The sequence below is a fragment of the Mugil cephalus genome, chromosome 4 (assembly GCF_022458985.1).
Source record: "Mugil cephalus isolate CIBA_MC_2020 chromosome 4, CIBA_Mcephalus_1.1, whole genome shotgun sequence".
Taxonomy (NCBI): Eukaryota; Metazoa; Chordata; class Actinopteri; order Mugiliformes; family Mugilidae; genus Mugil; species Mugil cephalus.
The window spans coordinates 5,515,158-5,529,077 of NC_061773.1; the positions used below are offsets into that span (position 1 = coordinate 5,515,158).

At 41.0% G+C, this 13,920-nt stretch overlaps 1 protein-coding gene across 1 annotated transcript in view; it reads left to right on the top strand.

Moving 5' to 3' along the window:
- Nucleotides 1–4,162: 4,162 nt before the first annotated feature.
- LOC125006927 (voltage-dependent calcium channel subunit alpha-2/delta-2-like) overlaps nucleotides 4,163–13,920 on the top strand; it is a 33,985-nt gene continuing 24,227 nt past the window's right edge. The window contains exons 1-2 of the mRNA XM_047583445.1: nucleotides 4,163–4,626; nucleotides 12,289–12,370. Coding sequence (XP_047439401.1) covers nucleotides 4,511–4,626; nucleotides 12,289–12,370 — 198 coding nt within the window. The 5' untranslated portion in view covers nucleotides 4,163–4,510. The remainder of the gene's footprint in view (nucleotides 4,627–12,288; nucleotides 12,371–13,920) is intronic.

A 13,920-nucleotide genomic window follows, 5' to 3' on the forward strand; every position in this document is an offset into this window, starting at 1 on the left:
CTGACATGCCATTTATAGAAGGAAGCTATGAATGACGAGCAGAAGTGGAGCTGTGTTGTGGAGGAAGATACCTGACTGCCTGCAGCAAAGGCATTTAACCTCCAGCCAATCATTTACATAATGGACATGGCAATAAAAGTTTACCATAACAACATTAATAAAACACTCAATCCATCAGTGCAACCTTCAGGTTATTACCAAGTGCACCCCAAAATTACCATTATGTGCTCCATTTTATGTGCCCCCCTGTGAATTTCAGCATTATGTTCCAAAGGCACTTTGGTGCATTCAGTGAGAATTGAAGGTAGTATTTCATAAAGAGTCATGAAAAGAAACCAAATGCAACATTACAGTATTGTTTGATGCGTCTTTGGGAACGAGGTGTTGGTTGGTTGGTCCAGACTGAAATATGATAATTACTGGGACTGTTTCCATCAAATTGTGCACACATGTCATTTAATAAGCTAGCACTAACTCTAATGAGCTAAAGTTTGGTGATGCTGAACCACCATGAACCTAACTGTAGTTGTACTAAATGAAATGGCAATAACAACCGCATGCGCTAACGTAAAATGGCAATGAATCTTTTCCACCAAACCATTGCTGGGTCGATATTTTGATGTGTATTTAGATACATGACATTCCTAGCAGACTCATTTGTGTTTTTTTGGAAGTGCCTGTTAGAAAATATTAGCATGCTAACAATTACAATCATGCTCACCTGCTTGTCATTAGCATGTTAGCTCTGTACTGAGATTGTTAGTAAGCTAACATTAAGTGATTAACATGTCAGGAGAGTCTCAGTTTTTTTGTTTGTTTTGTTTTGCTTCGCACCTTTTCACTATTTCCAGGTCTGACTTTTTATGCAAAATCTAGATCCAAACTTCCCCAACCTACCTCACACTACTGCTATAGATGATATCCTCCAAATTCCCTCCAATCTAAAAGGCTTCATTTCAAGAATCCATTCCAACATAACATCTCTCAGAGACACCTCTCTTCATAAAATAAAATTAAATGGGAGAAGGAGCCTTGGGATGTAATACCTGAGGAATCAGGTATTACAATCAGGAAGCTCTGAAGAGATTTAATGGAACTACTTCATGTGCTAGGCTAGATGTAATTCAGTTTACAGTCTTGCACCGAACCCATCTCTCCAATTCTAGGCTGGTCAGAATTTAGGTGGATCAGAATTGTAGCAGATGTCACGTCGCCTCTGCAACATTAACACACATGTCGTGGTCATGTTCTTCCCCGTCAGATGACTGGTCAGCAATCTTCAGAATTCTCTCACAGGCACTATCCATAAATTTGCAACCTAACGCCTACTCTGCCATCGTCAGCACAGTGCCAGCTGACCAGCAGATTATCAATAAACATAAGGACATTACAGCATTTACAACTCTACTTGCACGCAGAAGGATTTTGTTACACTGGAAATCCCCCAAATCACCCAGTGCCTCCTTATGGATGAGTGACATTATGCTTCATTTAAGCCTAGAAAAGATCAAATACACACTTAGAGGTAATGTCTTTTATTAACAAATTTCCAACCCTCCCTGACAACTCATAAATTCATGATTGCTAGATCCTGAGGGATGTTGCATGATGTTGCACGGCAAACACAGCCTCCTCATTTATTCTCAGGCTTTATTTTCGAACTAGCTACCTCCACTTTATCTTTCTTTTTCTCTTTGTTTAATTATTCATACCTGCTGAATGATCTGTTAACCTATCAATATCATAACTTATTTATTCATTTATTTACTTATTTTATTTCCTTAGAATGGGATGCACTGGATGTTGGGGTGGGCGGATGAGTGGAGAGGGGTTATTATTTTTATTTGTGCTGTGAAAAATCACAAATATTATCTTTTTGTATAACTGTCTACATATACCTTACTCTCAATAAAAATATTGTTGTAAAAAGATGTATCACCTAAGTAACAGGTCATTTACATGAATTCAGCAGATCTTGTTGGCAAGGACATTACAAAGTGCTGCTGTAATAAGGGAAATTAGAAATTAAAAATTTATTGTGATTTATAATGCTGTTTACATGAGGTAAAGGTCGGTCTCATCCACAGTTCAGCTCTCTTTGGAGTCGTCATCCAATTAACAGCGTACGGTTTCTCTGAGGGGGACAGGCAGGAAGACCGTGCAGTCAGTAATTAGTCTTCTCTCTCCCCAGGACATGACAGCAGCATTAGCACATTGGGCCGTCAGGGAGGCGAATAAAAGCTGAACCCACATCCTTCCTCCCAGAGGGGGCAGGAATAGGTGCAGTCATCCTGTCGGGTCAGCTGTCGAGCATCTGAATGCCTGGCTGTGGAGAGACATAGGTGCTGCTGTTAAACAGTTAAGAGACAAGTGTCCGATTTAATTTCAGAAGGAAGCTTTTAAACTGTGCAGTTTTACACAAACATCTCCACTGTTGCACTGCCATCGGGTCCTTATATTTCAAGGTCAAAATGAGCAATTTATATCTCTGGAAATAAAAATTTACAAGTAGCTGCACCCCATTTGTTCAGAAACCTGGATCGGATACAGCAACTGGAGCAGGGTGGGGGGAAGATTCAAGCCTCTCCACGCAACCAGCTGTTCTCTTTCAGGGTTATCATTACAATAAACAGAAAGCTCTCAAAGACTAATTAGAACTGTGGTACTGACTTTAACCGTTAATGCTTTAATCAGTGTTGCGAAACTGATCCATGTACGTATAGGCAAAGAATCCACAAATTCTACTTCCGTGTCACTGTCCTTGGTTGTACGTCTTCAGCGCCTCAGTGTCGAGTCTCGCTTCCACGGTTTCCTTGGGAGGGCTGTTAACACGCACAGATGCTGCAGTGTACAAAAGGAAATACAATGTGTAATTCTTACAGCTGGGTGGCTGACTGCTCCAGCATGCTCTCCTGCTATGAAACCAGTACTCTCCTCTGGTGTTAATTACAGTCAAACTCTACTGTAATGGCCATAAGATTCTCCCTTCAATGGGGATTAATTACAGTTTATGAGAGATTGCAGTGATCTGCCCATTTTATTGCCCCTTTTCACAGTTTATGAGTGTATTTCAACTATGGCTTAAGAGATTTATTTTAGCATCCCCAAATAATCTTTAAATGCAGAACATAACATATTTGTGATGTCAGGTAGTTTCTGACATCATTTCTGTTCCTTCACATGCTGTGATTTTCTGTATAATTTTCTTTAAATTTAAGAGGGAAATTATGCATTCAAATAAATATATACAATTCAATAATATATTGAATATATACAATGAAATATGCTCTCTGTTAATCTAAAAATATTTGAGAAAATATATCAAACTGTCATGTCCAGGCTTTTAAAATATATTTTAAGGTTTGTCATTATTTCTCAGACATTTTGAAATCTCTTTTTCTCGCACAGATGTCTGAAATATCAGGCCAACAGAGTATGCATGACTTAAGCTTCTTACCAGACTTATTTGTGTGAGAGAACACCACAAACAAACATCACAACCTCTGTGTACTACAGTAATATCAACCAACCATCAAACCAACGATTTCATCAGTGTTATCTGAAAGTGCTCTAACTTCTGTTCACTACTAATGTTCAATGTACACAGGTCAGACCTGGCCACCCATCAGCCACAACTTTATGACCATTGACAGGTGAAGAAAATATATATTCAGTGTCTTGCTTGGAAACTTTCGGACCCAGCACCCAACACTCTTTGATGGCAGCAGCCATCACCAGCAGGATGCAGCCTGCAAGGAAATTAAAAGAAAAGTATTTTAAATGCCTCCTATTTAGAAAAAAATAAAATAAATTTAATGGGCACATTTGAACAGAATTTCAAAATAATAATAATAAAAAAGGCCTACATTCTACTTCAGTCATGTTTGCGTGTTGGTAGTTGGGGCCTTTGGCTTAGGGAGACTGTTTTTATTTTTGGACATTTATTAAGTATTAAGAGGGTTACAGGGGGTTAGATCTCTGCAATCTCTGCAACAACAAAAAATCCTAAATTTATGCCAGTGACAAATCCCACGTGGCTGCAGGAGATAAATAAAGCCAAACTAGATTCTTCTTCTGCTCCTCTGTTGCCTGGTGAGCGTGAACGCGCCTGGATCCACGGGATGCTGATGAGAGAGAGAGAGAGGGAGAGAGAGAGAGAGAGAGAGAGAGAGAGCTGTCGTGAACGCGCCGGCCTGTGTGACTGTGGTAGTGTTGGTGGTGTGTACGTGTATATACATATATATGTGTGTGTGGGAGCAGGAGGGGAGACTCTGCAGTGTCTTGGCAGCTGCATTAGTGCATCTCCCACCGTCCGCGATGCCTCCACGGCCAATGCCTGCCTCCTCCGCGTCCACTTGACAGCAGAAACCGATATGAAGTCGTCTGGAAACTGAGCCGGACGTTCACACTCACGCTCGCTGTGTGTTCGCAGACGGTCCGGAGCGCTTCATCCACCCACCGAAACCGAGATTTATTTTTTATTTTTTATTTTTTTACGTTTTAATGGAAAATGGCGATAGGCGAAAGGTCTCGCAGCATCGCCTGCTTCTTATCTCTCCAGATCATCCTGATTTGCGTCGGATCGTGGCCTGGAGCGGAGGGTCTCACATTCCCACAACAATACACGTAAGTAACGTGACTGAAAACACAGACGGGCTCCGATGGGAGACAACTTTGGGCTTGACCACTCAGCTGTGCTGTCAAGAGATACTTCAGGCGCCCCGTTTTTATTTACTGCTGTTATATAATTGCACAGTGTTAGCGATGGCATCAATGGGAATGTATTTAAAGAGCAGTCCTTTGTAAGGTGTAGTCCACACTATGACTGGGCATTCATAGCAGATCATTTTACACGCATATATAAGCTGTGATGTCCGTGTTTGTACCAATCCAGACCTCATGGGGGTTTATTTACCAAGTTAGGCTTTATACCAGTTGGAATGAGGAGGATCCGGCCAACGCTGTGTCCTCCCCATAACCATATGATGAGTTACAGCCTTGATGTGGTTCCCTGCACACAGAAAGCCATAGATCTCCAGGCTCATCGCCTAATATCAGATTCAGGTTCGTGTCTTTGCTCTGTGGTGAGAGATGGCTCTAACAGTGAGACGTTTTAAATGCCAGTGAAGTTATACTGTCTCTGGTCTTGACTCAATTAGTTAAGAGAGCTGGAGCATTTTCATGCAGCATTGAGCCTGTGCAGTATAAAACTGTTCCCCCCTGTTGTTCTTGTGCTCCAGATTTTTCCACACTGCTTTTGCAAAAAAACAATTTTCTGAAACACTCGCCTCTCCTACAGCCAGTAGACCAACACTGCTGCAGAAGAAGAAGAACAAGTACTCCATCCTGGATGGTAGTATGTGGCAAAAAGAGGAGGAAATTTGTGTTGTTAGTGCTGAAAGATGCACACTAGAATTAACATTTTCTTGTTTCTTTAATCAACCTTGTGCTTAGTCCTTCATCCTTAACCTTTAACCCGTTGCTGTTAAGTACAGCTGGCACTTAACTTCAATTATCCGGGCCCACCTCCAGGCTCTGCGACCAGGCTGCTCTGGAGGGAGGAACAGGCCAGATGGTCCACTCATCTTCAGGGCACACGCTGAAGCATTTCTGGCCAATCGCAACTGGAGATCCATGGTGTATTTACCAATTAGAGAAGGGGTCTGTAAATCAGGGAGGTGCGGTATCGCAGTGTATGTGTGTTTTATGATGAATTGGGTTATTTCAAGTAGGGTATAGCCGCTGCTTTCTCCTCCTCCTCCTCCTCCTCCTCCTCATTTCTGTTGAATTTTCTGCTGAGTGCTCTGAAACAGCTACAGCCTTGTGCCCTGGGTCCCTTCATGTACGCTAAATGAAGCAGAATCGCTACGCGGAAGAACAGAATCTCTTTCCAATTAAGAATTAATACTGCAGCAGTGAGGATTTATCCCTCTTCTCGTTCGACTCATCGTTCACGACTCATCCTGCTAACTCCCGCCCTGTATAGAGAGATGGATGGATGGATGAATGGATGGATGGATGGATGGATAATTCTACATCTTGACACTGGAGGCTGTTGAGTTTTCCTGCGCTTTCCCTTATTTATTTCATTACCAATTAACCGAGCCCATGACCTTCATCAAACAACAATCAGATAATAGATCAAACACCTGCTCCTAGGATGACTGTCAGTTTTCAACGTACCGTGCTTAGGTAACAATTCCAACAATTACTTTACTCAGATATACTACCTTTTATTTTTATTTCATAGCATCAAATTTTGGTTTTTATTGCCTGTTTCAACACATTTTAGAGGGAAATATTGTATATGTAATGTACACTACACTTGAATGAGGCTGTTTTGTGTGAGATTTATCTTTTATTTTTGCTACTTTACTGTAGTTGATTAAGATTTGCTGCAGAGGCTTATTTGCTTTTATTGGATTTTAATATTTCTTCAAAACACATCGTTCTTCACCTCTGCAGAAAGCGCAATAAATGTAGCAAATGTGGGTTTGTAACAGGTGGCGCCCCCCCCCACCCATCAGTCAAATCCCACATCTGACAGAGCTGAAGGTCAGTGTCAGTGCAGTAGAGTTTTGTGTCTTTGTGTTTGATAGACTTTGATAATTAGTTTGCCAGGGCACACAAGAGGAACACGCGCTTCATGTTTCAGCTGATATTGTGTCTGGATCATTTTTCTCAAAATTAAAAATCTACTTGAGTTGGGAAGACACAAGGAAGAAGTTTGATTGGCAGAACTAATTGTGTAGTCTCTATTGTCCATACAGTCTGTACAATTTTGGAATATTTTATCAGTCAGGCATAACATTATGACCACTGTCAGAAGAAGTAAATAACATTGACCATCTTCTGACATATCAATGTTCGGTTTTGGACCTGACATTAATGTGGATATTACTTACACATGTACCACCCACCTAGATCAGACCAGACACCCACATCCCATAGCAATGACACTGCCTGATGGCAGCAGCCATCCCCAGCAGGATGCAGCCTGACACACACTCACATAAAACCAGTTTTAGGGACAACTCAACGAACATGAAGAACAGCACAAGGTGTTGACCTGACCTCTAAATTCACTAGATCTCAAAAGATCAAGTATCTGTGGGATGATCCACAGAGGCCCCTCCCCTCAACCCATGATGAGTCACAGCTGTTTCAGAGGCACAAGGGAGACACAATATTAGGACATAATAGGTCATAATGTAGATAGATAGATAGATAGATAGATAGATAGATAGATAGATAGATAGATAGATAGATAGATAGATAGATAGATAGATAGATAGATAGATAGATAGATAGATAGATAGATAGATAGAAAGAAAAAGACTGGATAGATGGATGGATTGGGATAGAGAGAGAGAGAGAGAGAGACAGACTCCTCCTATGGACCCTCTACCCTCTCGCTCTCTTGCTCTCTCTGTTATAAGTGAATATGGGTCACATCCTCACAGAGTTTGCGAGCAGGTAACACAGTAGAGGCACATCTGTAGATTTCTGAGGTCCCACTGGGCTCAAGAGAGTAAAGGAAATGGAGCACACTGTAAAAAAACTTCAGATTGTTCTTCATCTGCACTGACTCACAGAATTAAAGCTGCTCTGCAGTTCAGTGGGCTACAGTCTTTTAACAAACATGATTCCTGCCATGTGACGCTGCTTTCAATTATTTTCTGGTTCGACAGGCTTGTTGACTTCAATGCTTTGAAGAGGCTCAGAGAATCAATGGAATCCTGTTTCCCTTGCAGCATTATTTTAAACTTCCTCCGACGGGCCACGGAGTACCACAAAATAACATTCACCCCTTTGGCCTATTTGATTCATTTGCATTTTGAAGATTGAAGATGACCTTGAAGTTTTGATCGCAAAGATTGTATGAATGTAGAAGTCAGTGCTTGTGGGACCAGGAAGCAGTTGGTTTGATAAAGGATCCACTGAGGGCCCTTGTGCAGTGTTTCGTTTACCAGATCTACAAACCAGCGGATCATGCACAAAATGGTACACAATTAATATGTCAATGCACACTGCTTTTGAGGTCTAGGCTTGCATTGAAAAGGGTGAATAAGCTACACATTCATTACTGATTAATTTCATGTCAACATTCAAATGTAGTTTTTTTACGTAGCAATTTCAAACCATATGGAGCCCAGATGGAGGACGTGAGTTAATGATGCATCAAAGGCTGCTGACGTGCTTTAACACTGACGCTGCACAGTCTGACAGCAATGAAAGCAAGATTTTGGATATAATGGGCCTGTGGGATTGTTGTTATCACATAGTGTATAGAGGCCATTACAAGAAGCCGTCACATGAATATCATGAATTATAGTGGTCGGTTGTGATTTTTTTTCAAACCTAATTTGATGAGCGTATACATAATGTCAGGCAGTCTTTTTAATTGCTGCTGGTTTTACTTTGTATAGGTGTCTTATTCATGTGGAATAATGCTTGTTTGAAATTAGATTTGATCAGCCAATCTGGTTTGCTTTAAGAGTGACAGCTTTCCCAATAACACACTGACCTATAAAAACCTAGATAAGAATTAAGACAATAGGTTTATTGGAAATACTTTTAAATAGTTCTGTGTGAAGAAAACATTGTAATTCAATCTTAAATGGGATTTAGAGGGATGGTCCTGACGTTGCTTGCCTACAGTACATTTACATTTTCACACTGTTCCTCTATCCGTCCGCATGTTCCAGAAACCCAGAAGCACACTACTTCAGAAAAAGAGGAGAATGAGAAGTATGCTGCTGTTCACAGACCATGCTATACATCACCAGGCCTAAAAGTGTTTCATGTCATCTCTTTCTGCCAGAATCAAAGGAGCTGCGTCTTTCTGTGGACGTGCACAGTTGATTGAGAGACTTGTGGCTCGTCTGACAGTAGAAACAAGCCTGACGCGGCTTTAATCTCTGATTCTGTCTCGTAACTCTGCTGGGAGCTGTCTGGCTGATAATGAATCGACTCACTGGGCACTTACAGGATCTGCAGTGATTTTCTGGGCATTAAGATTTATTTCTAGGGCTGGAGTGATTTGGGCAGAAAGCTGAAATAAACCTTTCATTAATCCAGTTAGCAGCACTGCACTGCAGGATCACCTGTTCAGGTGGGAAGTAAGGCAGTGAACAAAGGGAGACATATGCCAGGGCTGAAACTGCACCTCTCTCCGAGCTACAAATTCCTCTGCTGCAGGATGCCAGTTTTATTCTGATAGGCTGTGTAGGATTGTGCGTGCCGCTTTGAAATTGCAGCTCGGGATGCGATTGTGCTAGAGCATGTATTATTTATAACACATGTCTGAAGAAGACAAACAGAACACATACTACACTTTACTTATAAGGCTGCTGAGATTAAATATTTTTAGTCAAATGAGCAGTTGAGTACAGGAAGTGTGATAGTGTATTTTTGAAAGTGACTCAGAAACACTATTCAAAAATATTCCACGGAGAAGATCATGCACATCTGTTGTTTAATAGAACAATAGACCTGCCAGTATTTTTCTCTTCTAAATGCTTTCATTTTAAAACTCAAAATGATTCATAAATTGACAAAAGTCACACACAAAAGTGAATTCCATGATAATTTTATCTTCATGCATTTCCAAAGGATCTTGTGTCCCACGTGGTCCAGAAACATTTCTCTTCCTCCTCGGTAGCCAGAAAAAGAACATTTTGACATCATGTTGCATATGTAGTTCTATAGTTGTTGAAATTCAGTTCTTCTCATTCTGTCAACTTTTGATCAATAACCCAATATTTTGTGGCCTAGCTGCCAATCCTGCAGACCGATGTGGAGTGTTTTGTGTCCGTCCATTTAAGCCATTAAACTACTTCATAACTGTCTTAATAACCTCCCGACTTGCCTAAGTGCGTCCCAGCTAAAACAACACCTCTCGCTGGCTGACATAATGTAAGCCATTAGCAGTATCGTCGCAGCCCTTCGCCTTTAGACTGCTGGTGTTTACAAAAATAGATGCTACATTTCCACCTTACAGCCAGTGTACCGCTCACTTTAACGCAACACTCTTCATTAACGCCCTGTGGAGGCAGCGTAATGTCTCTGCGCTCTCAGTTAAAAACTTAGCCTGCTGATGTGATCAGGGTCATCTTGTGTTACAAAATCGGGACATCTGAACAATGTGGGCATTTATCAGAGAGAGAGAGAGAAACTCTATTTAATGGTGGCTGACAAGTTATCTCAGGTTTGATCTTTTAAAGATGGACACCATTAGATGTTTTATTCACTTTTAGTCATTAAACAACCAAGAACCCAAATCTTTTATTCTTTCTTTGGAGCAGTACCGGCATTTCTTCTCCCTCATCGACTACACCTTCACTATAGCTGTCGATATTACCGCTGATGTTAATCCAACTGCTCTGTTACTCATTTTCTAATGTATTTTTCTTGGAGGGTGGTTGTGGGGGCATTTGTTGTGCGCATACGTTTCACCACTTGTCCCAGAGTCAGTTGTTTGGAGGTCAGCTATCGCGCATGAAAAATATAGATTTAAAAAGTAAATTGCATCATGGACTTGCCAGGGATGTCATTGGTTTAGCAGGTATCACTTCAGTGACTTTTTAATGTTATGAAATAGTCATTATAATGCAGGAAAGCTGCTGTGGATATGTATCCAATATGCAGTCCGTTGAGTGAAGAGCATAGCTTTCTATTTTAAAATCACACAGAAGCTAAAGATTTTTCATTTTGAGCTTTCATTGTGATTATGCTGGTCGGTTTAAATGACAAAAAATAACTTCACTTTGGCCTTGTTGCTCTAATAAACATTAGTGGGGACCCTAAATAATGTAACTGCATTATAAGCACCAGACATTTAATACCAAAGGGCACAGATGAAATAGCCACCAGGCAGCAAACAGAGAGAGTTACGGCAATTTTGCAATTAGGATGTATTACGTGTAATATTAAAAGTGTGCATGGGCGAGGCTGACAGTCCCCTGTAAACCATTGTGAGCTATGTAGCGGAACACTTTGGCCTGGAGGAGGAGAGGACCAGTAAAGAACCTTACACGGTGAACTGCAGAGCTGCAAAGATCCACTAGTAGTCGCAGAGGCCTTTTGTAGAGCTTTAGAACATCTTGAGAGAATCTGGAGACAGGCAGCGTTTGCACACTACCCGATAGATTTCATTAAGAAGTTGGCCCTGAGGAGGAACCGCACCAGGAATTGGATCCAGGGAGTTCTTATCAACCAACCAACCCTAGGAGTCAACTTTGATATGTGGGAGCCTGAAACAGGAGCAGGACATTGTGGAAGCAGCTAGAGAAAGCTCCGTCCCTGAATAAGCAGGGTGCCATACAAGGTTTAGAAACACTGTCCTGAGCTTCTCCAACTCCTCATGAGCTACTGTGGACAGTCGGGTGCAGATGTGCCATTGCCAAGCAGTGGAGGAGGACGAGCTACAAGCATTGAGCAGTTTCAGGAGACTTGGTAAAGTAGCAGCACTCCTAGTGGAGCGTAGGGGACGACAGGTGCTACCTGGTGGAGTTGGGCGGCAGAGGCTCCATTAGCCGCTCTCTCCACAGAGTTTCCACCCTGCCGGGTACGAGAGGGTCTTATCCACATCATCAAGACTGCAACAGAGGCAGCTGTGAAAGCCTACAGGAAAGCCTGCAAGACCCAAAACACCTAATGATTCCAGGATACACCACTTATGCTGCGTCCCTGTGCATCTGCATTTTTTAAGTATGCAGTTAAAGTAAATTTAGGATGTGCTACGTCTTTTTATGATACACTCCATGTACTTTATTACACCAAAGGCTTCATTAAAAGACCATTAAAAAGCCACATTCTGTCATTAATGACTTTTTAATATATTTTTCAGACATTTAGAGTCTACTGACGTCAAACTACATCTTGTTCTGAAACTACTTTTGAGCTGCCTGTGTTCTTCACGTCATTCATGTTGCAAATTATGTTTTTTTTTTAATAACATATAATATTATGAGTCAATAACCTTCCTCTCAGCGTTGCCAATGAATTAACTAAGGTTTCTTCTTCTTCTTTTTATTGCCACTGGTTGAAGTGTGGGAGAATATATTTTTTACTGAGTCCATCCTGAAAAAAGTTTTTGCGAATAAGTTGAAAAATCATATAATTAAAGGAATGAATGTGTTTTATAAGCAAACCTTCATAATATGTGTTCCAACCACCCCTCTGCAGCTATTTTCGTCACTGGTTGCTTGTGAGAATACACACACAGAGTATCTTTTTCATCTGTTTTGTGCTGTGTGACAGTCAGCTTCTGATGTTTATCCGCAGGATAATGCACTGGGCCAGACGTATCGAGCAGGAGTTTGACAGAGTCTTTCAGCAAATCACTGGAGCTCAGCAGCTGAAAGGGGTGAGTGTGCGCTCCGTCGTCTTACTCATCTACTCAGTGTAGCTGCATGCACTCAATGCGGTTCACACCGAATGGAGAGGTCAGAATAGCTGTGAGTCCATTTAGGAGCTGACGCTAACTAGCTGCATAAAACAGGAAAACAATTACACTCTACTTCCGAGAAACCTCTTTGTTTCTTTCCTCTTTATGATTTTCCTGGAGTCCTTGCAGAGCCATGAACGACAAATAACACAATGTTTTTGTTTTCCCGGGGCAGGCATAAAACTCTTTTATATTCAGCGGTTTCCAGAATCTATGCTCTGTTTCTTAGATTCAGGAGCCAAATTTTGCTGGCACTTTGCGTACTGTTTGCAGTAATTATCGATCTTGCACAGACTGTATTATTCCCTGTGAATCCAAAGTGCTCAAGTGGAAGAAAGAGATCTTTTCAAAAAAGAAAGTCCTCCAGATTTACGTGACCTGGGAGCTTTAGAAGCTGCACTGACTTTTTCACTCGGAGCTTGAACGAACGCCCACAGCGGCTGCATTTAGAGTGGCTAGTTTTATTTGTCATTAAGTCACAAGCTCAAAAACACGAGAATTAATCAAGACTAATTTCATGAGCTGACTGATGTAACGCCCGTTATTGTTATGTGTTGCTGAACTTTAACTTAATCGGAAGTGATGGCACAGCCATGTCTTGTGCTCTTTTACATCATATACATTAAGGTTATTTCTGGCTGTCTGCAGGAGTCTTATTTCTGAGCTGGCACAGGCTGTAAATTGATTTCCATACTAAGGTTGAATGCCCTCAATAAAAATCAGTTTCTGCAACGAGACATTGTTTCTAGAAAAAAGGATACGGCTGGTAAAAAAAAAAGAAAAAACAAAAAAATCAATGTGTTTCTCTCTGTCTCAGTATTTCACAGCTTCCCCAGCCATCAATAAAAGCCCTGAATCTGTTTGATTCCATCTGAAGACGTGTTAATGTCTGAAAACGTGTCCCGAATTATAATTAAAATATTCTTTTAATGAAAGGTGACATGTCATTTGCCACAGTAGCTATCTAGCACATACTGCCGCTCTCTGATTTATTGACTGTGAGTTTATGATCACCGTGAACTAAAATGTGTGGCCATGCAGGTAACAGTGTGACTCAGCCTAGATCAATGGTTGTTTTTCTGAGATTTGTTGACACTGTGAAAAATGTAGAATTACACTATGGTCGTCATTTAAATGGACATTTTCAGTCCTGTGGCTAAAAGCGAGAGAGAAATAGACATTTCCTTCATTACACTGGAGAATTTTAATGATATCTTGGTGATTAATCAAGAAACTAATCAGCAGATTTATCAATCCTGAAACAATTGAGTTGATCATTGTAGATAACAAAGGAAAAAGAAAACTGCTAAATAACCAATAAACAACCAAATCTGTTTAAGTGAGGTTTTAGATTTGTCTAATGCACTGGCTGCATGAAAATGTTTTATTTTCCATTTTCATCTGATTATTCATAGTGATGTGGTTTCTTGGGTGTAGGTTGTTGGTAATGCAGCCTGTTGTGTGCCTGG